The 27,848-nt window shown below is 34.2% G+C and overlaps 1 protein-coding gene across 1 annotated transcript; it reads left to right on the top strand.

Moving 5' to 3' along the window:
• The first annotated feature begins 16,787 nt into the window (after positions 1 to 16,787).
• On the top strand, positions 16,788 to 18,917 carry LOC127137336 (peroxidase 16). Its single transcript, XM_051063810.1, has 4 exons — positions 16,788 to 17,156; positions 17,284 to 17,469; positions 18,072 to 18,237; positions 18,480 to 18,917. The coding sequence occupies exons 1-4, from the start codon at positions 16,896 to 16,898 to the stop codon at positions 18,890 to 18,892; spliced, it is 1,026 nt and encodes a 341-aa protein (XP_050919767.1). The 5' UTR covers positions 16,788 to 16,895; the 3' UTR covers positions 18,893 to 18,917.
• The last annotated feature ends 8,931 nt before the right edge of the window (positions 18,918 to 27,848 follow it).

Consider the following 27,848-nt stretch of genomic DNA (forward strand, 5'->3'; position numbering starts at 1 on the left):
AGAAAATTAAGTAAAACAGACGACGAGTCGACTCAAACAGGGGATGAGTCGACTCAAACGGAGTTTATTACAGGGTTGAGTCGACCTATGAGTCGACCTGTTCGGACCCGTGGCAATATGGTTCAAGAGAAAGTGGGAAATGAGTCGACCTAAAGAGTGGATGAGTCGACTCATTCAGGTTTTCCAAGAACGAGTCGACCTGTGACTTGACCTGTTTGGACTCGAAGGTTTTGCTCCGAGTCATGAGTCGACTCACAGAGGTTAAACTTCCAAAAATGAGTTTTGCAACATATTATCACCAATTTAAACCGATCTCCTATGATCCTAGGATGTTTACTATGATTAAGTGCATGATTCACATATAAGATATGCTCTTATATGCTTGAACACACGGAACCTATATTTTGAACATGTTAAAGTATGAATGCTTTCTATGCTATGATAATATTATTCAAAGACACGATGTGGGCGACTAGAGAGGTTTTACATCATTAAAATAAGGACTAGGCATATTTGTCCTCACATACTCCCCCTTTTTTATGATGGCAAATCGTGGCACAAACGCGTACTTTGATGGATATCCTCCCCCTGATTTTATGCATTCCTTCGAACATCCTGCTATATTATCCATCTGCTAATGTTTGTTCCTGCTATATTATCCATCTGCTAATGTTTGTTCCTGCTATATTATCCATCTGCTGATGTTTGTTTCCATTGCTTTCTCCCCCTTTGACAACATCAAAAAGAGGCAAGGAAACGGTCAACATGAAGTAAAAAAATATTCAGAATCACTTAGTCAACGACTTTGCAACACATGGTCATTAACAACAATTCACAAATCATATAGTTAATGAAAGAGGTATAGTCATAATTATCACACGGTGAAAGAACCAATACAGAAATAACATTACAATAGGTGTTCAATGAATACATTAAGACAAATAAGTATCTAGAATAACATGCACACATAGGGAAAATTGAAATGCATTGAATTGAACACTCATCTAAGGTCGTTGTCCATAGAACGGTTCATGTTTGCCTCTATAACCGGAAGGTGGACGCGCAAGTCTTTCTTCTTCATAGAGGCTGGTTAATTCAATGACGTTTGTGTTCAGCGTGTTTATGGAGCCTGCGAGAATGCGATTTGAGCCTTCAATCCTTTGTAGGATGGTAGAGGAAAAGGAGTTGAAATTGTCACTGTGAGTTTGGATTTTACTCCTTAATTCAGCATACCGTTCCTCTTGGATGGAAGCAAAGGATGCAAAATTGTCACATTGACTTTGAATTTGTTCCTGCAAGGCTGCAAACCTCTCCTCTTGAAGTGTAGCGAAGTTTTGCTACTGGATTTGCCTGGTTCTTAACCTTTCCATTACTTCATAGTTTTCAGATGGAGAAAAGGGTGTGGGCATATAGGATGATGATTGCTAGTCCATCTTGTGTGTTGCCATTCACCTCATCCTTGATTATTGGATGAATGTTGTCCGGGAGTAGGACCAAGCCAATCACCATGGTCAGTGACTTGATGGTCGTGCTCCATTGGTTGAGAGTGGACTTCATTATTTTCTTCCTTTTCTTCATCTTCTTCATCTTCTTCATCTTCATCATCATCATCCTCAATATCTTCCACAGGCCTAGCATTGCTGCCTGGAACTGGTTGACGGGTTTTGTATAGTCGCGCAGAGCGATCCCAAGTGTAACCCATCAAACTCAAAGTCTTCTGACAAAATTCTTGATGTACAGTTATGGATTTATAAGGAATTCTTTGAACTGAAACATTTTCTCTATGAAGTACACTTTGAATGAATGAGGGATAACAGAGAGCAGTGCCTTTACCAGACTCTTTTAGTGCAAAGATCCTACATGCAATGTAGTGCAACCAATTTACTTTTATTGTGTTTCAGTACATACACCAGGTGTACTTAGGCCTTGTCCACACGGGAGTAACCGCCTTGTTTAGGACATAAAGTATGCGTCACAATCCAGTGCAAAATTCTGTCAAGAGGCTTCAACTGATTCGTAGTCACATTAGTAGGGAATGGAGTGCTCTGAACAACTTCTGGAGCAAACGGTTTCCTCAGCATTTGGTTTAAGGCAGTCCTAAAATCATAGTCGGGTGCATACATACTGTCGATAATCTTAAGGTCATTTGGAGATGATAGTTGAGAGATCTCAAATAGAGATTTCCACACGTCATCGTTCACTTTAACAGTATTATTACCAATGTTGCATGTAAACCTAAAGCCCTCAAATTTTTCATCCATGCCGGTATAAAACAATTTAACTAAATCCTCATTGTACTCAATGATGCAGTTTAAGAATAAATCTATTCCTTGAAATCTAACGCGTTCAACAACGTTTGGAATACGCATGCATCTAGCCACTAACGGTGAGTAAACATATTATTTTATAACAGTTATGTTTTTGAACTTCTTATCATAGATTTCGGCCAGATCATCAGAGAGTAAGGATAAAGCGGTTACCGGAACATGTGATCGAGATGGTGCATTCCTGGTGTGAGAAGAGGGTCCTCTAACAGATCTCTTGCCAGATGCTCTTGAGGCCATTTGAGTGTTGTTGGTGAGAGGTTCTTAGGGTTTTTGTGTGGAGGAGAGTGGTGGAGAGAATTAGAAGATAGAGTGACCAACATAATTAATTATGAATTAAGAGAGATTTCTTGAGAACTGAGTCGATCATATTTTAAGGGTATATGCGCTGACCCAAGCAGCGAAGAGTCGACTCATGGGTCGACGTAGTGGGACCCGAAATAAATGCAATCCCAGTATTGGGCAGCAAAGAGTCGACTCACACGTGTGATGAGTTTACACATTGATGTTTGAAATCCCAAAAAGTAGATATGGGTAGCGATGAGTTGACACATAGGTCGACCTGTTGGGATCCGAGGAAAATACTATGATTGAATTTATAGTGATGGGTCGACACATGGGTCGACCTGTTGGGACCCAGAGATTAATGAGTCGACACATAGGTCAACCTGTTGGGACCCGAGGAGAACACATAGATTAATAACTCGACTCACAGGTCGGCCTGTTGGGACCCGAGGAAAACGCAAAGATTGATGAGTCGACTCATTCAGTCGACCTGTTGGGGTCCATGTTACTAGTTAGATGACATGAGGTTCAAACCTATTTTCTTAACGCAGAATGCATGATAAATGAGATACCTAAGCAAGTTCAAGCATAATTCAAGCATAGACATGGATCACACTTAGTTCAAATCAATCAATCATGAATAAAAAAATTTAACAAGTATGTATACATACATAATTGATCAATATAGGTCAACTGGATAGGAACGATATTACCTCCAATGGTGATAGACGACAAATGCCTTCATGTAGCCCTCACTTATGAATCACGGAATAGACATGTATGATATATATATTTAAACGCGATCCGAGATATCGAGAACACCAAGTTCCCTACGAATGTGGAAGAAAGGCTCTGTCGCAAGTGGTTTTGTGAAAATATCGGCAAGTTAATTTTTGCTATCAACATGCTCGAAGACAACATCGCCTTTCTTAACACGATCCCTAAGGAAGTGATGTCGAATTTCAATATGCTTAGTGCGCGAATGTAGTATAGGATTTTTGGTTAGATTTATGGCGCTTCTGTTGTCACAAAAAATAGGAATACGTTCAAGTTGAACATCGAAGTCGAGTAATTGTTGTTTGAGCCACAAAATTTGAGCGCAACAATTACCCGCAACAACGTATTCCGCCTCAGCGGTTAACAAAGCAACTGAAACTTTCTTTTTGCTGTGCCAACTTACTAAGAAATTTGAATAAAAATGACAAGTGTCACTGGTGCTTTTCCTATCCGATTTGCAATCGGCAAAGTGGGAATCAGAGTAACCAAACAAATAGCAATCACTTCCCTTAGAGAACCAAAGCCTATACTTTGAAGTACCATAGAGGTATCTAAGTATGCGCTTGACGACTTTTAAATGTGATTCTTTGGGACATGATTGATACCTAGCACACATACATACACTAAACATAATGTCTGGTCGAGATGCGGTAAGATAAAGGATAGATCCGATCATACCTCTATACCTTTTGATATCTACGGCCTTACCATTTTCATCCTGATCACTTTGGAGTTTCCCATATCAAAGTGTTTAAGTAGCTTATTACAATACTTTGTTTGGCTCACGAAAGTTCCTTCTTCAAGTTGCTTGATTTGAAGTCCGAGGAAGTAATTTAGCTCCCCCATCATGCTCATTTCGAATTCTCCCTGCATCATCTTAGAGAACTCCTTGACCAAATTAATGTTAGTAGATCCAAAGATAATGTCATCTACATAGACTTGAACTAAGATGGAGTGTTTTCCTTGACGCCTAATAAAAAAAGTAGTATCAACATTCCCTCTTGAGAATCCTTTCTCTAGTAGGAATTTGCTAAGACGCTCATACCATACCCTAGGGGCTTATTTGAGGCCGTACAAAGCCCGCTTGAGCTTATAAACATAGTTTGGATGCTCATGGTTTTCAAATCCGGGAGGTTGAGATACATAGACCTCTTCATTTATGTGACCGTTAAGGAAGGCGCTCTTGACATCCATTTGAAATAACTTGAAATTTTGAGAACAAGCATAGGCAAGTAGAAGGCGTATAGCCTCGAGTCGGGCAACCGGAGCATAAGTTTCCTCATAGTCTATGCCTTCCTCTTGGTTATAACCTTGAGCAACAAGGCGAACCTTGTTGCGAGTTATGACTCCGTTTTTGTCTAACTTATTTCTAAACACCCATTTAGTGCCGATTACTCGATGGTCTCGCGGAGGGGGAACAAGATCCCACACCTCATTTCTTTTAAATTGATTAAGTTCCTCTTGCATAGCTAGAAACCAATTTTCATCGAGTAATGCGTCTTTGGAGTTTTTAGGCTCATTTTGAGAGATGAAAGCGAAGTGATAACAAAAGTTACTTATCTTAGACCGTGTTGTAACTCCCTTTGAGATATCTCCTAGAATATTATCAATGGGATGATCCTTGGAATATTTCCATTCCAAAGGAAGATCATTGTTATTGGTGGAATGATCCTCCCCTTTCTTTTCGAAATTAAGATCTGACTCCTCCTTCAGCTTTTTCCGGATGGGTGTCAACACGATTTTCTTCTTGATCTTTTATTATGTCTTCCGAAGGAACACCTGCACCATTAACAATACTACCTTCTCCGACAGTTTTCAAATAAGAATCATCAAAGGAAACATGCACAGATGCTTCAATAATAAGTAACCTTTTGTTGTATACTCTATATGATTTACTAGATTGAGAGTATCCGAGAAAGACACCTTCATCAGCTTTTGAGTCAAATTTACCAAGGTTTTCTTTACCATTGTTTAATACAAAGCACTTACATCCAAAGATATAAAGATGTGATACATTTGGCTTCCTTCCCTTTAGCAATTCATAAGGGGTTTTGTTTAGAATAGGATGAATGAGTATCCTATTCAGTACATAGCAGGTCGTGTTTATGGCATCGGCCCAAAAATATTTAGGAATGTTGTTTTCATTGATCATAGTTCTTCCAAGTTCTTCTAAAATTCGATTTTTACGTTCCACAACTCCATTTTGTTGTGGAGTTCTTGGAGCAGAAAAATTATGATCAATGCCATTTGTTTCACAAAATTGCTCAAAGAGGTGGTTTTCAAATTCACCTCCGTGATCACTTCGAATGCTAACTATGCTAGTGTTCAATTTATTTTGAGACATCTTGGCAAATTTTTCAAAAGCAAAAAAAGTGTCGCTTTTGCTTGCTAAGAAGATAGTCCAGCAAAATCTAGAGTAGTCGTCCACTATGACAAAATCATAGTAGTTTCCACCTAGACTTTTAATTCTAGATGGCCCAAAGAGGTCCACATGGAGAAGTTCAAGGGGTCTCGTTGTGGAAACAATATTTTTAGATTTGAACGAGATCCTTGTTTGCTTTCCCATTTGGCATGCATCACATAAATGATCTTTTGAAAATTTGATTTTGGGAAGATCAACTACTAGATCTTTTGAGACGACTTTATTAAGTAAGTCAAAGTTGACATATGCTAATCGCATATGCCAGAGCCACGAGTCTTCACTCATGGAGATGAGACATTTAGCGCTTGTCGAAGGTACTTCATTCAAGTTAAGCATGTATACATTATTTTCCCTCCAGCCCTTAAGCACATCGTTCTTATTTTCATTATGTTCAATCATGCATCAGTCTTTTGAAAACGAGACTTTATATCCTTTGTCACATAATTGGCTTATGCTAATGAGATTGTGCTTAAGGCCTTTAACTAAAAGGACGTCTGAGATAGTAGTAGAGGAGGGATTACCTACACTACCTTTTCCGAGTATAACTCCCTTGTTATTGTCACTGTAGGTCACAAACCCTTTCTTCTTAGCCACAAAGTCAAAGAATAAGGAAGAGTCACCCGTCATGTGTCTTGAGCATCCACTATCAAGAACCCATGTTCTCTCCGTATCCTCAAGACATTCCACCTACAAATTTAAACAAGGGAAGGAGGTACCCAATTTTCATTGGGTCCTAGTGTGTGAGTGAAACTTTGATTGCATTTGGGCAACCATTGAAAAATTCCTTTAGGAACTAGAAATCTCCTAAATCGACATTTAGCAATAGTATGTCCCTTTTTGCAACAATATAGACAATTTAAGTTCGGATGAAAATTGCTTTTGCTAACTTGATCCTTAACCACATAAGTATATTTTTGATAATGATTATTCATATTGATTCTAAAGTTTGATTGATCAATAGCAAAGGTAACTTTAGGTTGTAAAGCCTTGTCTAATTTAGCTTGGAGAGTTCTAACCTCTCTTTGCCAAATATGACAAGTTTCACATCCACCCCATCTAAACCAAAATCCCTTATCGTCTTCCGTTTTACCTTTAGTAGCCTCTATCATAGATTTCTTAAGAGTTTCTAATTCCTTTTCGGAATCAGAAATCTTCTTTTCTAAATGATTGAAAATTTTCTTATTAGAGGCCAAGCATTTAAAGGCTTCCTTGGCCTCGTAGTGTAGAGTACTAAAGGCATTTTACAAACCAACATAAGACATTTTATCAGTATGATCATATTTAGAATGACTTACATTCCTTTTCTTCCTTTGATGAGCTGTAAGACAAAGATTGACAATTTCTTCTTCATCACTTGAGTTGTCATCGCTTGAGGGCTCGCTATCGCTCTCCCATGCGATGTATGCTCTTCTAGGTTTGCTTGGTTTGTTATGGCGTTTGTCTTTTCCTTTGTCTTTCTTCAATAAGGGACACTCCGGCTTATAGTGACCGGTCTTTCCGCAATTGAAGCATGATCCTTTTGACTTGTTTGTCTTGCCTTCCTCTCAATTCGGAAATTTTGATTGCCTTCTATATTTGACAAGATTTTTGTCCGAATGTTGGACTTCATTTTTTCTAAGGTATCGGTTGTACCTCCTAACGAACAACCCCATGTCTTCATTCGAATCTTTGTCATCATCACTTGACTCACTTTCACACACATCATTGGTGGATGACTTATATCTTGAAGCCTTTAACGCAATAGACTTCCTTTTGGTGTTCTTGTCTTTCTCCTTCTTCTACTTCTTTTGATTCTTCTCATGTTTCTCAAGATTCATGAGCTCTTACTCATGCTCTTGAAGCTTTCCGAACAATGTCGTCATGTCTAATGTTCTTAGATCATTGGCTTCCTTGACCGCGGTGACTTTTGGTAGCCAATCCTTGTTAAGACATCTTAAGATTTTATTAGTAGCAATATCATTAGGGGTATTTCTACCAAGAGCATTTAATCGATTGATTAGATGAGAAAATCTCTTTTGCATATCGGCAATGGGTAATTTGCAATGAGTACCACATAGTTCTAGCACTAGTACAATGGGAAACCCTATAATACTCATCAACACCTAAAGCGGAAATGAGCATATTTCTAGCTTTCCATCGTAGCTATACTTTTTCTCATCTTCTTCATTCCATTATGCTTCAGGTTTAGGTACAACAAAGCCATCCGCATTGGTCATGGTTATTTCCATAGGACCATCTTGGATGACTTTCCATAGTTTCCTATCAATAGAGTTGATATGTATACACATACAATCTTTCCAATAACTATACTTTTCACCGGTAAAAAATAGGCGCCCTATTGTACGCCCCTTTAGGATCGTTACACATTTTCTAAAAAGTTATATGTGAAGCACTAGATGAACCGGCGCTCGTGATACCACTTGTTAGACGATAGTACCGATCTAGAAGGGGGTTGAATATATCAGTTTTGAAATTTAGCGCTTTTTAAAAACGTTTTCAACGGTTGCGGAAGCACCCTAGATTGAAATCGTCTAAACGATCCGTTAATGGAAAGATCGAATATACGTGAAACCGAATGAAATTACTTAAGATAGAGAATATCAACCCCTATCTAAATCAATCAATTAACTACTATGATCCTTGATATTGTTACCACTAATAGCTCAACACAATAAGAGATCAAGGAAAATATTACTAAGTTTGTGCGAAATTAAGTTTGTCAAACACTTGGTGTGCACTTCGCATCAAGTATCAATTTCACTCATGTTGAATGTGCAGAATTTTACTCAGTTGCAATCGAAGTGATTGCAACAATTTATCGAATAGTTGATATGCACACTAATCAAGCGATATTGGTTTTACAATTAATTTCACACACAAAGTAATTAATGCAGAATTTAAAGAGTTAAGGGATAGAGAGAACAAGACCGGATTTGTTGAGGCAGTTCCCATATCGTCCTCGCTTAGGGTACGTCTGCCCTTAACTCTAAATCTAGAATTGAGATGTTTTTATTAACACGTTGCAAAGTCAATACAAGAGAACAAATGATCACTAGCGATCAACCCCTAGAGTTGTTGCAGATCCTATCCTATTCTCTCCCCTTGATTCGGGTTGAACCAAGTTCTTCAAGCACTTAGAACAAACCTCCGTTTACCGTTACCTTATTGGAAGAATGCCTCGTTCTCCAAAACTTCAGCTCGACTGATTTAGAACGCAAGTCGCTTGAACCCTAAGCTTTCTTCACAATCCTTCGTTTACCGCTACTTGTTTGACCGAACCTTCCGTTCTTCAAACTTTTCACTCGGCTGAATCTGCGAAGCAAAGGTTAGTGCAAAAACCCCCAATTCTTGGAGGACAAAACCTCAAGGGTTTTATTCAAGAAAAACCCACACAAAGTCTCAATCCAAACTAAGATAATCCAATCTTATTTGGACATTATCATAACTGCAATGCACAATGCTCAACAAAGATTATAATGTGTGATTATTGAGAAATGCAATGAAGAAGGAAGATGATGAGCACTTTGGTGTATATCTTTCACTTTTCTTGTTGAATTGTGAAGAAAAGACATTTGAATATTTATATGATGTATGGACAAATAACTAACATAACAGAAGAATTTCACAAAGTTACACAGCAGAAAATTAAGTTAAACAGGAGACGAGTCGACTCAAACAGGGGATGAGTCGACTCAAACAGAGTTTATTACAGGATTTAGTCGACCTGTTCGGACCCGTGGTATTATGGTTCAAGAGAAAGTGGGAAATGAGTCGACCTAAATAGTGGATGAGTCGACTCATTCAGGTTTTCCAGGAATGAGTCGACCTGTGACTCGACCTGTTCGGAGCCGAAGGTTTTGCTCTGAGTCATGAGTCGACTCATAGAGGTTAAACTTCCAAAGATGAGTTTTGTAACATATTATGACCAATTTAAACCGATCTCCTATGAACCTAGTTTGTTTACTATGATTAAGTGCATGATTCACATATAAGATATACTCTTATATGCTTGAACACACGAAACCTATATTTTGAACATGTTAAAGTATGAATGTTTTCTATGCTATGATGGTATTATTCAAAGACACGATGTGGGCGACTAGAGATGTTTGACATCATTAAAATAAGGACTATGCATATTTGCCCTCACACCTGTTTGTTTTGTACATATATTAGATCATCAACAATCCAACACTTCCGAAACAAGTAAATTAAAATAGAAGCATTTGACATAAGAAGTACTTGTTTGTTTTGCGTGTGCAATAAAAAATTAACACAAGATGAAACATGTTTAACAATTTCACTGAATTAGAGTGTGTCTAAAAAATATCAGCAAGAATATTAAAATAATTTGTGTTTCTTGTCTAGTGTGTGTGTGTGTGTGTATATATATATATATATATATATATATATATATATATATATATATATATATATATATATATATATATATATATATATATATATATATATATATATATATAAGATTCAGTAGATGTTCCATCTCAGTCAACAAATCTCTCTTGCTCGCATTGTATGTTAGTCTTGTAGACTAGGGTAACACTTGTTAGGTTTTTTTTATCTCTATCTTTCAAAATAGCAACTATATTTTCGAATCATATTGATTTGGTCATGTCATTCACAAACTTTCTTTCATGATCTTTTAAACGACCTAATACGTCATTTTCATTTAAGTCCTATGCAGTCATGCCAAAATGTAAGTCTGAGAGGGGAATATCTGACATTTACAACGTATACAAAATAAATTATCAATGTATAAGATATCAAAAATAAGGATGCACAATTATGTGAAAAGTAAATATTATGTAAAACATACCGCATCAGTAGTGAAAAACAAAGTAAAATCCACTTGGGAACCATTAAAAACAGGACTGCACAATTGGAACATATTGAACTACCAGATTTTTTTTGTCTATGCAAAAAGTTCGGTATAGTGGACTTTCTGAAATATTTGGTATTCAACACATTTTCTGAATTTCAAAATTTCCGATAAAAAACTTTACTGATTCTAGACTTTTCAAAAAAATTGGTAAAACTACAAATATCTTTGATGTTTTTCAAAAATACAGAAAAATTCAAAGTATTTTTGAATTTTTCAAAAAAATCCGACAAAACATTTAGAAATTTCAAATTTTTTTAAAAAATCGGGTAAGACTACATAGAGTATTTTCCAAAATCTGATAAAACTTCAATGTATTTTTCAGATATTTGAAAAAAAACAGGTAAAACATTGTACCAGATTTCTAAATGTCCAGTAAAAATATATAAAATTCAATTTTGTCAAGTTTTTTTGCACCAAATATTTTAAAACAACTACCGAAATTTTTATTTCTATTAGATTTTTACATAGAATTTTTTACTACAACTTAAAAATTTGAAAGATAAAATAATAAGAAATATAAATTTATCACTACGAAAACTATGGGATGTACAATTTGGGGGTTAGCATTATGATTTCTCTGACATTTTATATCGATCACATTTGGTTTTTGGGCCATTTGTTGATATTCTTTTTAGAGATTTTTATTGTGTTATATATATATTTTTAAATACAATTTTAAATAAAAAGTTAATTTTTTTTAAATATTATTTTAAATATTTTATCTTTTAACTCTAATTCTATTAGATATTAAATTTTCAAAATTACTTAAATTTAAAATGAATTTAATTGATATACACGGTCAGTGTAAAAGAATTTTACACAGTCAGTAAATTATAACCGTTGGATATTGAGACAAGTTTGACTTTTATTTTTAAAATCTATAAAGTAATGCAAACGGGTGATGGTGATGAATCGATAGTGTACATTTTTTTACACTGACAGTACATATTAATTAATCTCATTTAAAATTTTGTTTTTATAAAAATTATTTTATAACTACATGCTTTTAAAACGTTTATGATTTGACGGTGTTTTAATTTTTAATCATATAAAAATAGTTCTTGATTGTTAAAACAAACTAAAAACTAGCATCAATTGGGTTTGGAGGTTTGAATCCGGAACATTTTGGCCACAAGCACAATGTCTAAGTTGTGACTTTTAATTAATTATAACATCTATCGAAAAATATTTATCACATAGTTAGTTTATCATATTAATTAAAATATATTTTAATTATATTTTTATTTTAATTATCTATTTTTTACTTACACTTTTATTTTAATTATTTTGTATTTTATAATATTTATTTCATGTTAATTAAAAATATTTTTTGAATAAATATTTATTTCATATATATAAATATGTATTTTTTTTGAGTTAACAACAAAACTCCAATGGTGCACAATAACAAGAATATGGTGACACAATTATATATATATATATATATATATATTATATATATATATATATATATATATATATATATATATATATATATATATATATATATATATATATATATATATTATATATATATATATATATATATATAATATATATATATATATATATATATTGTTGATCTTCAAATCTAACCATAATCTAATAGATTGTGATCAAGTCAACAAAACCTTTTTCAAATTGTTATCAAAAGGTTTAACCAAACATATTAATCGCATAATCAATGAATTCAACAATTTGCAAATGAAACGTAAAAAAGATGGAAAGAGAGAAAGTACACAAGAATTTCTATAGGTATTTATCTAATCGGCCTCGCTATGGGTACGTATGACCTGAATTTAAACGTGAATTCAAATAATGAAATTAACCTTATTTTGCAAACGTAGAATACAAGAGAAACGTAACAATCTAACCCTACAAATCCTATGTTTGATGTTAATTCTAACACTTTCGTTTCCATTGACCTGTTTGACGATAGACACCGATCTAGGGGGGGGGGGGGGGATTTGAATAGATCCCAAGTTAAAAAAAACTTACAAAAATTGTTTTGAAAAAGTTTAACGGTTAGCGAAAGTGACCCAGATCAGATCGTCTAAACCAAACCACAATAAAAAAGTTTGAATATGCGTATGTAGAATCGAGTAATGATAAGGAGAATAAATTAATCAAAATATTATTAATCATAGTCACTTGAATGCAACTCTAATAGTAGAGATTATTTCCAAAGATAAAATACACAAAAATGCTATAAAGACAAATTGTCAAACACCTTGCGTGCAATCGATATATATATATATATATATATATATATATATATATATATATATATATATATATATATATATAGAGAGAGAGAGAGAGAGAGAGAGAGAGAGAGAGAGAGAGAGAGAGAGAGAGAGAGAGAGAGAGAGAGAGAGAGAGAGAGAGAGAGAGAGAGAGAGAGAGAGAGAGAGAGAGAGAGAGAGAGAGAGAGAGAGAGAGAGAGAGAGAGAGAGAGAGAGAGAGAGAGAGAGAGAGAGAGAGAGAGAGAGCTCAACTTCAAGAATGATCAAGTTTAACCATGGGGTTTTGAAGAAGAAAGATAGAGGAAGATGAGTGATTATCTTGCATGTCATTGGAAGGATGCTTTGAATACTAATTAAAGGAAGTGCATCATGATCATCATCAAATTGTGTTAATATCACTTTCCTCTCAATTAGTTTATGATTATGATCAAACACTTTGATTAGAATGTTACATGTCATAAGGTGTTTCTATTGAGTTCTTGATGATGAAAGTATGTTAGGTTCTAGTGTTTTGTGATTTGATGTGCTGATAAAATTATGTTTTTTCATATGTTCAGTGGTACTCTATTCATGCTTTTATGATAAGTGATAATTACAAATGATTTTGGTATGTTAAAATATGACTTTATGTTGTTAGAATGTTGATTTTTCTGATTTTTCAAACTATCTAATTCGATTAAGGAAACATTTGAATCGATTCAATATGTGTTTGAATCGAGTAAGGAGGGATTTAAAAGCTTTAAGTTGGATTAAAATACCCTTGAATCGATTCACTATTGACGGGGTTGCATTTTGTTAGTGGAAATTGATTCAAGACGCTGTCTAAATCGATCCATGGCCCCCAAATTGACCAAAATCCCTAATTTTCATGTTCTAAACCCCATTTTAATTTAGTTAATAATCATTAAATTTAATGGAGTGGTCATAATATTAGATTAAATTAAGAATGTACTTAGAACAAGGTGATGTAAGTGTAGGAATGAATAGAATCATAAGAAAGTACATGGGTGTAAGTATGGCTTATGGATTACCTTTGAGTTGTATAGTAAAGACGATACTAGGAAGAGCTAATTGACTAAGAACCCTTAACCTTATCCATATGATTATAGGTTGATTACCTTAGAGAGTAAGTGCTGAGTATGGTGGATATATTATATGTATGAGGATGTTAATGGAGAAACATTCATAAGATGACATCTCAAGCATATAATGTGTTTCATTGATCCAATTGAAGGGTATGCGATTATTCTGGATACTTACTAAAGGATATGGGATTTATTCGGGTAATTTAACTAGAGGATATACGATGTATCTTGACGATCCCCGATAGAAGAATACGTAATTATTCTGATATTCTCATATGATGGATATTAAATTATTCATAACATAATATATATCTTATCCTTTAAGTAATACATTTGCGATTGGTGAACTTTGATCCTTCATGTTCCAATCTTAACAACTCATAACCCTTCCTACCTCTTAGAAATTCATTTAAGACACAATCCATAACTTTACCATCAAGATGAATTGGTTTGATTTGATCAATAAACAAAGTTTTAAGGAACTTCAAAATAGAGTAGGTTATTGACCTCAAATCACATAACTTGTTGTTTTTGTGAAAGTCTTCACTAGATAATGATGAATTACCAACAAAATTAGAATCTTCTAAAATCTAAAGCCACATAGTTTATACCATTTAGCTATTATCATTTCACCAAGTGAAATCTTCAACGCCCCAGGTTCAACACTAGTGCAATAGGCTAGATCATCAAACATTCTTATGTATAACAAATTTCTCCTGACCTCTAGAACATACCACACATTATGAAGAAGAAACTAATGATCATCAAACATTTTAAGTCTGATTGTATCAATACCATGAACCTTGCAAGCCTTACTGTCACCAAGGTGAACTACTCCATTTTCCTTCAGCTTGATAGTGTCAAAGTATTATTTTATTTGACACATTTGAGTTCATGATCCATCCTATCCAAAGTCGACACCACTAGTACACAAACACTCTCATAACTATCCTCATTTGAGACAACAACAGTCTAAACATAATCTTCATTGTCCCCCTCTCAAGAAATACCTCTTAAAGTGACCATATTTCTAACAAATAAATCATTTAAACCTCGACTTGTCAAACCTCTTTGATTTGCACATCCCTCTTCGCTCACTTAATCCTCTTGAGACACTTAAGCCTTCATCACTCTCATTATTCTTCAAATCTCTCAACTTTGAAAGTTCTTTAGATCTCATAACTGTATATACATAATCCAAAGTAATAATACCATTCTTACCATAAATAAGGACATCCTTAAAGTGGTCAAATGATCTGAGTAATAAGCTCAACAAGAGTAGAGCATTGTCTTCATCTTTAACTCCACCTCAATATTCTCTAGATCATCAATGATCTTGTAAATTTTTGTCAACTGTTCCACTAAGGATTTGTTCTCTACCATTCTGAATTAGTAGAGTTGTTGTTTTAGACACAACATATAAGTTAAGTACTTGATTATATACAATTATTCATGTTTTTCCACATCGAAGCCATAATATTCTCTTTAGAGACTTTCCTTAGAGCTTTATCCTTGAGACACAAAATAATGACACTTCTAGCCTTATCCACCATCTCAGTCTTCTCTGCTTGTGTTAGACATGCATGCATCAATGCCTCACCCTTCAATGCTTTAATACATTTTTCTTAAGTTACTACAATTCAAAATCGTTCTCTACACAAAACTTCTCAATCTGTCATTTGGAACCCATAGTGCTCACTTATAAACAAAGTTCCTTTGTCCCACGGTGGGCGCCTCTAGTTGTGAAACCGAAAGATTCAATCACATAATTTTTTTTTGATGTGTAAGAACAAACAACAATAGAAACAAAAATAAACGACCTTCACCAAAAATAATTTTCTATGCAATAAGACAACAACCTAACTTGACATAAGAAGATAAAAGACAAGAAAGACAATAACTCATTTACCGAGTTCAATCAAACAATCTACTATGATTGAGCGAATAACTCTCTGATTCACTATGTTTTCAAGAGCGTTACAAAAGATATGAATTATAAGAAAATAATTACCAAAATTCTTAAGAATAAACCCTATTTTCTACCAAAAGTATTTCTCAATTTGTTCAACACTTTATGTATGAATCACACAAACCCAAAAATTTCGTAATTTCCCTTAGATATCACAACAAATTTTTCACATTAAGAACACAATTTTAGGAATTTGTCCTTGTCTATCAAAGATTACAACTAGCATTCCAAAACCATTCTCCTCGTCTTTAGTTACGAAGTTTTGAAAATTGTTAAGACAAGAATGATAGAAATAGATATTTATAACTGGTTAAATTCAATAGATCCATACTAAACCCAAAACATAACGAATTAACGAACGAATTTACTAACCAAAACAACGAAGCTCAATACACACGAGCTGAGAAAATCGGACTAAGCGAAGAACCGAATTGCCCGCAAATTAGCACAAGATAAGAATTGATAATATCAGTAGTGTATTTAATTCTTGATGACATAAATGCTGAAGTATAATAGTTGAATATTTTGAAAACCATCACAAGCAATTGAGTTGACATTCTAATATATTCAAATAAAAATTTCCCAGCTTCACATTCTTTCTGCATCTGTCTCAATTACAATTGCTTGAGAAACTCACATAATTTTTATTTTAACACTTAAAAATTGTATGTAGCTCCAAATCAATGTCTCTTTCTTCCAATGCTTCACGCCACAACCCTGCAAAAAATGAAAGAAAATCACGTATTAATAATAACATAATCATCACCTTGTTCTTGATCACATGAAGCTAGAAGACTCTAGACAATGAACTATATATTATAATTTGATCATATCAACCTTTTTTTAATCATTAGACTTGAACTATATATTATAATTTGTAGCATATGAAACAATTCATAAATAGCATAGAACAAAGAGTTATAATGGGAGCTCCTAGCATCATTGTAGTGTTATCAAACTTGCTTTTTTGTCTTCTTCTAGTTTGTGCACAAACAAGCTCTGCTGAACTGAGTAAAGGGTTCTATGGAAATTCATGTCCGAATGTCGAACAATTGGTTCGGTCTGCCGTGGAGCTCAAGTTTAAGCAGACCTTTGTCACTGCTCCCGCCACTCTTCGACTCTTCTTCCATGATTGTTTTGTCAGGGTATGTTTAATATCTGATTTGTCATATAAAAGGAGTGACCCGTGTCTGACACGTGTTGATGTCTGTGTCTCAGACATGAATACGAGATTTCCCATTTAAATTTTGTTTTTATTTAATTTATGGACAGGGTTGTGACGCATCAATTTTACTTAGTGAAGGAGAGAGAAATCATCCTGATGATATTTCATTAGCTGGTGATGGTTTTGACACCGTGATTAAAGCCAAAGAAGCTATTGAGAGTGATCCTCAATGCACAGACAAAGTCTCTTGTGCTGATATACTTGCTCTTGCTACAAGGGATGTTGTCAATTTGGTATATATTTTCATGCTTTCACTTTAAGATTACTTACTTTCAATTTGAAGTTATTATGACCGTACAAAAAATCGCTAAACTGAATCGAACTGAAACAAATTGAAGTTAAAATAATTAAACCATTACATTTTATTAATGAATCGAACCAATATTACACAAACGATTTTAGAATCGAACTAAATGACAATAAATCAAACAAAAGTTGAAATCGAATCGATCTGTAACTGAAAATGAAAAAGAAAAGCTAAAAACAAGTTAAAAAAATTTATAATTTTTTTATAAAAAAAAATATAACAGGTTCTTTAAAAAATTGGTTAACTATTTTTAAATGATTTTGTAAGGTTAAGAATTCCTAACCAATATAATAATTTTGATTTTGTTCGCTTTTAAATAAATTTAAATAGATTGTTTCAGTTCAGTTGCACCTTTTATTATGATTTATGATTCAGTGATTCAGTTTGGTTCGGATGCCTTCAATTCAATTCAGATTTTTTTTTATGTAATATAAACTTTTTGAAGTTAGTAATAAAATCTCCAAAGTGTATACTAAAAAATTATATGGACGCAATTAATAATCCTCTAGTTACATACTATTATTATAGACTGGGGGACCATTTTATGAAGTGGAATTGGGAAGACGTGATGGAAAGATATCTACAATTGCAAGTGTTCAACATAAACTTCCTCATCCTGAATTCAATTTGGATCAACTCAATTCAATGTTTAGTTTCAATGGACTCTCTCAGATAGATATGATTGCATTATCAGGTAACTTAACGGACATAAAGTGGCAAAAAAATTATGTTATATGCTTGTTTCGCCGCCATTTTTCACAGGGGACGGTCCAAGATTTTAGACAGATTCTCTGATATGTTGGTTCCAAAGTTTTAGATTTGATATCATAAATTATGTATGTTCCATCCTACTCATTTTTTTCAGACTTTTACAGAATGATCATTAACAGAGCGGATGTTGCCCGTTTTAATATTATGTGTTTTGTGATGTGTTAGGTGCACATACAATTGGATTTTCACACTGCAGCCGTTTCTCAAAAAGAATCTACAACTTCAGCCCAACAACTAAAATCGACCCAACACTAAATCTACAATATGCCTTTCAGCTAAGACAAGCATGTCCTCCAAAAGTTGATCCTAGGATTGCCATAAACATGGATCCTATCACACCTCAGAAATTCGACAACCAATATTTCAAGAACTTGCAACAAGGAAAAGGACTTTTTACTTCTGATCAAGTGTTGGCTATAGATGAAAAGTCAAAGGACACGGTTGACTTGTTTGCATCAAATGAAGTAGCTTTTGAAAGTGCTTTTATTGATGCTATAACTAAGTTGGGAAGGGTAGGTGTTAAAACTGGAAATCAAGGTGAAATAAGGTTTGATTGTACAAAGCCAAAGGTGAATTAAGTGCAATGGTGATGAGAATTTCATATTTTAATTCAAATAAGATGGTTTGAGTTGTGAAGAATTGAGTTGATTTGTCACAATATGTGTGAGTAGAATTATTTGTTTTTAATTGCTTATTTTAATTTTACATCTATGTGTTGTACTTCAAATATTCTTTGCCATTAAAAAAAATATTTATGTTGCTTATATAAAAGACAATGGTAGTTTAAAACTACAACGGATAAAAAATTATTCCAACAATTATTTTATTCCAACGGTAATTTTATAAATTCTTTCTATAAATATTTCCTATAAATATGTACAAACTTATGTGATGGTTCATTAATTAAAAAATTTTAAACACGATATTTTCTTCAATCAAATGGATCCCAACCACTGAAATTATTATTATTATTATTATTATTATTATTATTATTATTATTATTATTATTATTATTATTATTATTATTATTATTATTATTATTATTATTATTATTATTATTATTTACAAACTCTTACTATATCGGTTTTCAAAATCGTCAACCTTTTATGTATTCACGATCACCACGTTTTATCGGTGACAGTTCTCAATATCCCTAATCTTTTATATTTCAATCACCACCAACCAACATCGATAGCTAATATAGAAATTCATTGGATACAACAAACTAAAATACCCATAAGTTTCATCCACTCCTCATTCTCAAATTGGTCTCAAAAATATTTTTCTCAAATCCGCATTTTAGATTCTCATATGAAGAAGATAAATTGATTCTTCAAACATGACTTAACATTTTCAAAAATCCAATTGTGGGAGTTGACCAAACCACATAACTTAAAAATCCTCCAAGTTTAAAAAAAGAGGAATGGATCAACAAAATCAAGAACGACCTATAAATCTAGAAGATTTCAACTATGACATCCCTTAAAATACCGTCTACTGAAGACCTACTCAAATAATAATCAAAAGACTAAAGAGGACAAATGAAAAGATTAACTTTTTGACCTTTCACATTGCCAAGACTTCAGACAACTACCTTCAGGAATGTTATCCATGGTGATTATGATAAGGATAGTGAAGAGTAGTCTCACCTATGTGTTTTTAGTCTTTAAGTGTATTTAAACTCTGTTATTTTTGGATTATTTCATTTTCTAAAGTTTACTGCTTTCTATACTTTGAATAAATGAAATATCTTTCCCTTTCTAGTAACATGTTTGGCTATGTGTGATCAATATGCTTTCATTTTAAAATTATGCTTTGCATCTTCACCCGCCTTTTTTATTATAACAAAGGGGAAGAATGTAACACCACAAATCCTAAAATGATAAATAATGCAGAAATAAAACAAATACACATATAGAGTGTCACTAAAACACAACAAAAACTTGCTCCGTAACACGGGTTATTCAAATCATGCATTAAATTAAATACATTTCATCACATGATCACCTAAACATGGCTCATCGCAGCTGAATAGTCAAATAAAAAAAAATTCAACAAAGAAATATGTTTAATAACTTCAACATAGTTACGACAAATGCCTTCAACATAAACAATATAAAAAACAAATAGCAATTAGAAAAATAAATGTTTGCTCGTCCAGTGTTACAGATCAGAGCAACAGAATCTAAAACATCGCATAAAACGGAAAATAAAGAAGAACAACCTCAACGTCATCCTCCAGCTTCTAAGAAGCTACTCATTTACTTGTTCGTATGTACCCCAAGAAGGAGCACAGAACTACACAGACAACAAAGGGGTGAGAATACACTAATAATAGAAAATGGTGCAAAAGTATGCAAGGGTGACCTAAATAACATCAACAAACATTCAACACAAGTCAGTAGCATACATCACCAAAGTATTCTCATTCACAAACATCGACCTAATCATCCAAATACATAGGCAACTAATGAATGCAAACATACTCAACATAAAAACTCAACAATGCATGTAATACCATCTTGTCATACCCTAATTTTTAACCCTAAGATCCAACATATCATTTGCATCCTTGCATATAAATAAGGTTACGTCTTTGTTCTCTTCCTCTCATCTTTGTGTTTTCCTTTTGCAGGGATCATCAAGCACCTCTTTAATGGTGTTTTACCTTTGTGTTTATATGTTAATTACTTATCTAACCACTAATCAAAATAACAAAAATATGTCTTTTTTCGTTAAGTTTATTGTACAAGATATGACTTTTCATCAAGAGCATTAATCATGGTTCCTCATCTAGGTTTTTTTTTATTCCTCAAGTCAAAGTGTGTTTAACCATTGATTCTCAAGGGGCTTATCTCTCAAAACATGATCTCTAAAGTTCTCAAGCATATTTCAATCTCATTTTGATCAAGAGCATCTCAAAGATTTGTTGCTTATTTCTCAAGAAAAGTCAAAGGTTCATGTGTTTATTTCCATGCCTTCTTCAACAAGTTACCTCAAACTTTGAGCAATTTAATCAAAAGACATTAAATGACACCTTATTTTGAGTTCATATGATCATCCATGTACCTTGAAATGAAATAAAATTCCAAGTACACAATTTTATTCCATGAGGTTTGACAAAACAAAATCAACATTTGAAGTCAAAGTTCAAAGGATCACAACTCCTTCAATCCTTAACACTTTTGGATGCTTCTTTTTACATATGACTCTTTGCAATATCCTCTACAACTTCTCTTTACATGACAAGAGCCAATTATGCTTGGAGTATCATCAAAAGTTTGAAGACATTATAGGTCATTTGTGGACTTAGTAAAATTTGACCTATTTTCAAGTGACTTTTTCTCAACTTTCAAGGTTCATGACTTCTTCAAATTTCAATATTTGAGGCTGATTGATTTTGTACAATATCATTTGTGATGCCCTATACAAGTTTTATTCAAGGATCAAAGTCAAATTATGCTTGGAATACCATGGAATTCTTTGAGACATTATATGTCATTTTCAGCCATTTGAGACTTAGAATTTTCCAAGTTGCATTACCAGATTTTTGTGCCAACTACCATAACTTTGTGCTCAAGTATCAAAATGCAACATTTCTTGGCACATTTTGATCTTTGATATGATGTCAATAAATTGAAAGAAGAATCGGATAAAAAGCCTCCTGAACAAGATGCCCCATTGAGTTAAACACCGTGATTTAGAACTGAAGAAATCATCATGATCAGAATTTTGAACTTCACTAATCCTTAATTACAAGTCAATTTACCACACGTTTTGGACCTAAACATGATTAATCAAGTCTCCAGAAGTTAAATGACTCATAAAATGCATGATTTGGCTGAGTTTTGATGGTTTTGTAAGTCATACTTTTCTCACGTCATGAGCTAATTCTTTTTGCATGAATTGAGTATCATTTGACACGTATGAGATCACCAATCACTTGCCTATAAATACAACAACATATTTTCTTCATTCCCAAGCTTTGGAGAGCCAGAAAACCTTTGTTCCACTCTCAAACTTTTCCAGAAAATTGAGCTATCATGTTTTGATGTCTAGCTTGTTTCAATTCAACTTCTTGATTCTATTAGCACCTTTGATCTCCTCTAAAGCTTTTGCAACAATTCTCAAGCTCTAAGACCTTTTGAAGTGTCCTGACCAAATCAAGCTTCATCAATCTCTGATCATGATTTGTACAAGGTAGTTCTGAGCATCATTTAAACTCAAACAAGTTACCATAATATAGTTATTCACTCTCTGATGTTTTCCTCTAACTTATCTGGTGTTGATTGATAGTTTTCATAATTTAATTTTACTTTTTGTGACTTCCTTGTTTCTGAAATGTTTTGATTGGTCCATTTTGAATGTGATTTCATGTTTTATTCTGGCTATTTTCCACCATGCACCCTAGCCTAATAGTTGTTGGATCTACCACGTCAGTTAATGAGGCCAGATCCAACGCCTCTGTTTATTTATTTATTTTCCTTTTTATTCTAAATTGCATTTTCTTTAAAAATTCATAGAAAAATCATTTTTTATCCAGAAAATCCCAAAATAATTTCTAAAATTTTAATTTATTTTATTTTTATTCATCTGATTTTTATTTTTCCATATTTTATTTTCTTGATTTTCTATTTTTCTTGGATTTCCTCTTTTTTCCTTTGTTTTAATTGGTTTAAAAATACTTTTATGCATTTAAAAGTTCAGAAAAAATTATTTTATGTTTCTTATTTTATCTCCAACCTTCCATAGTTTTCTTGGCCATTTATTTGGTGTTTTGAAGGGCTTTATGGAATTTCTCTTTTATTTCCCTTTTTAAAATTCATTTTAAAAATATTTTTGATGCATTTTATTTTATTTTCTTTCATTTTATGTTTGTTTGACCTTTGTTGACTTTTGTTGGCCTTGGACCTTGACTATTTAGATCATAAGTCTCATCAAACTCAATGGACTATGTGTGGGATAGGTTAATAAGCTAGAAATGTGAGAGGTGAAGACCCGCACAATAGTTTACAACGATCATTCAGGATGACCGACTACTGGATAGATTCCTTTGATGACTCACGGTGAGTGAGTTTGTCGGGGAAGTCCTTTATTGAAATGGCTCTGTGGAGATGTTACTTACTAGGGAAGACTAATAAGCATTCCTACTTGGGAAATTGTACTGGTATAGCTGAGGATTGGACCTCTAAGAGTGGTCACAAATCCTATGCCATGTATTATGTATGCATATTTTGAATTGATGTATGTTTTATGCATGATGCAGTTTTTGGACTGACGCCTCTTTTATAATATGTGTATGCAATGCATGACTATGTGGGAACCAGTGTTTTCGTGATATTTTGACTCTTTGGCCCCTTGAGATTTTGATATGTCTATGGAACATGCCATGATGCTCTTGATATCCGAGAATATGCAATGTGATTTTTTAAAAAGGAAGAAGCTTTTGTACTGGTTAGACCATGACTGTTGATTTCCTAAAGGGTGTGCAGAAAAAGTCAAGAGGGATTATGTGTGCAATCTGAATAGGTATTTCTATGGTCTAAAATAATCTCCTCGACAATGGAATAGTAGATTCGACAAGTTCATGGCACGCATAGGTTTCACTAGGATTCAGTTCGACCACCGTGTTTACTTCAGATTTTGACCTAGAAATTCACTTGTTATTTTGTTGCTTTACGTGGATGACATCCTCATAGAAAGCAACCGTATCTAAGATGTTATGAAGATTGAGGCTGAACTCGATAAGGAGTCAACATGAAGGATATGGGAGCCACCTCTAGGATTCTTGGGATTGACATCGGGAGAGATAAAAAGAAGTCGAAATTATGCTTATCTCAAGTGAAACTCTGGTATCAGATATGAGATGTCGAAGGTAATATCACGACATTAATATCTGAATTATACAAACAGGATAAAGATAAAGAATAGTAATGCAAGAGACACAAGCAATTGTTAACCCAGTTCGGTGCAACTCACCTACGTCTGGGGGCTACCAAGCCAGGAAGGAAATCCACTAAATAGAATTAGTTCAAAGACTCTCAGTACACTCCACAAGTTACAGTCTTTTTCACCTAATCTCTACCCGTATGATTTCTACCTAATAACTCTTATATATGAGAACCCACTCACTCCCCCTCAATCACACCAGTGATTATAAACAACAATTACTTATAAAAAGAAGACACTCTTCAAAGACACACACTTGATCTTACTTAGCAGCTTCAATCAAGTAGACACACACTTGATCTTACTTAACAGCTTCAATCAAGTAGACACACACTCATGCTTAAAAGCGCAATCACATAACACATAACATTCACCCTGAATGTTCTGTGTACAGATGTCATGACATCGGGTCTGACATCCTGGAACAATCCTGTATAATTCCATTTTAAATATCCAGCAGGTACATAATATCAGATGTCATAACATCGTGTATGACATCCTGAAACAATCCTGCATAATTATGTTTTTAAACCACCAGCAGGTACAAGATATCTTATGTTAAGACATCACATGCAACATCTTGTGAACACTCTTTGTTTTACCAAAATTGCTGCCAACACTTAGAACCAACAAACTCCCCCTTTGGCAAATTTTGTCTAAAACATATATCTGTCCATTTTGTTCACAAGAAAAAACATCAACAGTTAAACATCATAACAGTGTTTAAGCAGCAGCAGAAGCAAACAGAATTACTAGCTATAATGGCAACTAGTAAAACACACAAATGCACATGGGTACTTCTTCTCCCCCTAAGTCTGTTCAATACAGACATCTCCTTCAGCCATACCAGCACCTGTCATAATAGCACCTGTAACAATCAGAATATCCTTCTGACATCTCCTTCAATATATGTAACATTCAGAATCACATTCTGACATCTCCTTTAACATCACAGAACAGAACATCATTCTATCCCACATCAGACATCTCCTCCAACATCAGCTGTGTAACACATCAGACATCTCCTTCACCATCAATTGTTCACCAACAACACTGCAGATCTCCATAATCCACACATTTAACTGCAGCTCTCCACATAATCACTTCTCCCCCTTTTTAGTCAAAATAGACCAAAGGTGACCAATTAGATAAAATAAATGTCAATCAGCCTAGCAGAGAATGTCACAAGAGATGTTATAACATATAAAATGTTAAAACATAAATGTTAGGAGATACAAACTATAATTATACACAGCTGTAATAGCTGAGATAATTAGAAATCCATGGAACTCATTAAGAGCCCAAATATTACATCAAGGCATCAGTAAGGACTGCCACAAATTACAAACATTTCAACAGAAAAAACAACACATTATCCAACATCTAAAACAGCCAAACCACCAGGGGGACCAGTCTTCATAACAACACACAGCACACACAGTCTTCATAACAGGGGGACCTTCACAACTTAATCTGAGGAAGTAGCATCTTCTTCTTATAAACACCTTGCAAAAATCCTTGCTATTTTTGTCAGAAATATCCTATGGGATATTAACCACAAACTCCTTTGATTGCTATAGATTCTCATGAATACAAATCCCCAATTTCCCTCTTAAACATTCAAATTGATTAGCATCCAAAGCTTTTGTGAATATGTCAGCTAATTGCTTTTCAGTAGTAACATGCTCCAGTGTTATGATCTTCTCTTCCACAAGTTCTCTAATGAAGTGATGACGAATATCAATGTGCTTTGTCCTGCTGTGCTGAATAGGATTTTTGGAAATATTTATAGCACTTAGGTTGTCACAGTACAATGTCATGACTTCTTGTGTGACATTGTATTCAGTCAACATTTGTGTCATCCAAACCAGTTGAGAACAACTACTCCCAGCTGCTATGTATTCAGCTTCAGCAGTGGATAGAGATACACAATTTTGTTTCTTGCTAAACCATGATATCAGATTGTTCCCCAAGAAGAAACATCCTCCTGATGTGCTTTTCCTATCATTAGCACTTCCAGCCCAGTCAGCATCACAGTAACCAGTCAGCATAGATCCAGATCCATGAGTATATAACATCCCATAGTCACTGGTGCCATTGACATATTTCAGTATTCTCTTCACTTGGTTTATGTGACTGACTTTTGGTTCAGCTTGATATCTAGCACAAACACCTACAGCAAATGCAATGTCAGGTCTGCTTGTTGTGAGATATAGCAGACTACCTATCATGCTTATGTATAGACTTTGATCTACACTGACACCATTTTCATCTTTGGAGATTTTCACATGTGTAGGAGCAGGTGTCCTTTTATGACTTGCATTCTCCATGCCAAACTTATTAACAATGTTCTTGGCATACTTGCTTTGAGATAAAAAGATAGAATCTTCCATCTGCTTGACTTGTAGCCCAAGAAAGTAGGTCAGTTCTCCAACAAGGCTCATCTCAAACTCATACTGCATTTGTCTAACAAAATGTTCAACCATCTGATCCGACATCCCACAAAACACAATGTCATCTACATATATTTGTGCCACCATGAGCTTCCCTCCTTCATTCTTCATAAATAGAGTTTTGTCAATACCTCATTTCCTGTATCCATTGTTAGTGAGGAACACTGTGAGTCTCTCATACCAAGCCCTGGGAGCTTGCTTTAACCCATAGAGGGATTTCTTCAATCTGTACACATGCTTTGGAAGATTTGGATCCGTGAATCCTTTAGGTTGTTCAACATATACTTCCTCATTTAAGTAGCTATTCAAGAAGGAACTTTTTACATCCATTTGGAACAGTTTGAATTTCAGAATACATGCCACTCCAAGCAATAATCTAATGGACTCAAGGCGAGCTACAGGAGCAAATGTTTCATCAAAGTCCACTCCTTCAACTTGAGTATATCCTTGTGTTACTAATCTTGCTTTGTTTTTAGTAACAACCCCTTGTCCATCAGATTTATTCTTATATACCCACTTTGCACCTATGACATTTACTCCTTCAGGTCTAGGAACCAGTTCCCATACTTCATTCCTCTTGAATTGACCTAACTCCTCCTGCATGGCATTGATCCAGAACTCATCAGTCAAGGCTTCCTTGACATTCCTAGGTTCAATCTTTGACACAAAGCAACCATGTGAGATCACTTCCCTTGCTCTAGTAGTGACCCCTTTATTTGGATCTCCTATAATGAGATCTTTGGGATGATCCTTCTAAACTCTGATGGAGGGTCCCTTGTTGATTTTGTCATCTTCAGGTTCAGCTTGAGGAGGTTCACTTTCCTCATTTTTGTCTGAGAAGTCAGCTGGGGAATCACTCAGAGATGTCTCGACATCGTCTGTGACATCAGTCTGTTGGTCATCAACCACAACATTAATAGATTCCATCAATACATTAGTTCTGGAATTAAAGACTTTGTAAGCTCTGCTGTTTGTTGAGTAGCCCAGAAATATTCCCTCATCACTTTTGGGATCCATCTTCCTTCTTTGTTCACGATCAGTCAAGATATAACATTTACAACCAAATACATGGAAGTATTTGACAGTAGGTCTTCTTCCTTTCCAGACTTCATATAGGGTTGTAGGAGTCCCT

The sequence above is a fragment of the Lathyrus oleraceus genome, chromosome 1 (assembly GCF_024323335.1).
Source record: "Lathyrus oleraceus cultivar Zhongwan6 chromosome 1, CAAS_Psat_ZW6_1.0, whole genome shotgun sequence".
In the NCBI taxonomy this organism is placed as follows: Eukaryota; Viridiplantae; Streptophyta; class Magnoliopsida; order Fabales; family Fabaceae; genus Lathyrus; species Lathyrus oleraceus.

Excerpts from the sequence above, each read along its gene's own strand:
- LOC127137336 (XM_051063810.1), top strand. The coding sequence starts at position 16,896 with ATGAAACAATTCATAAATAGCATAGAACAAAGAGTTATAATGGGAGCT. Across the intron at positions 17,470-18,071 it reads CAAGGGATGTTGTCAATTTG|ACTGGGGGACCATTTTATGA; the intron begins GTATATATTTTC and ends CTATTATTATAG. Across the intron at positions 18,238-18,479 it reads AGATATGATTGCATTATCAG|GTGCACATACAATTGGATTT; the intron begins GTAACTTAACGG and ends GTGATGTGTTAG.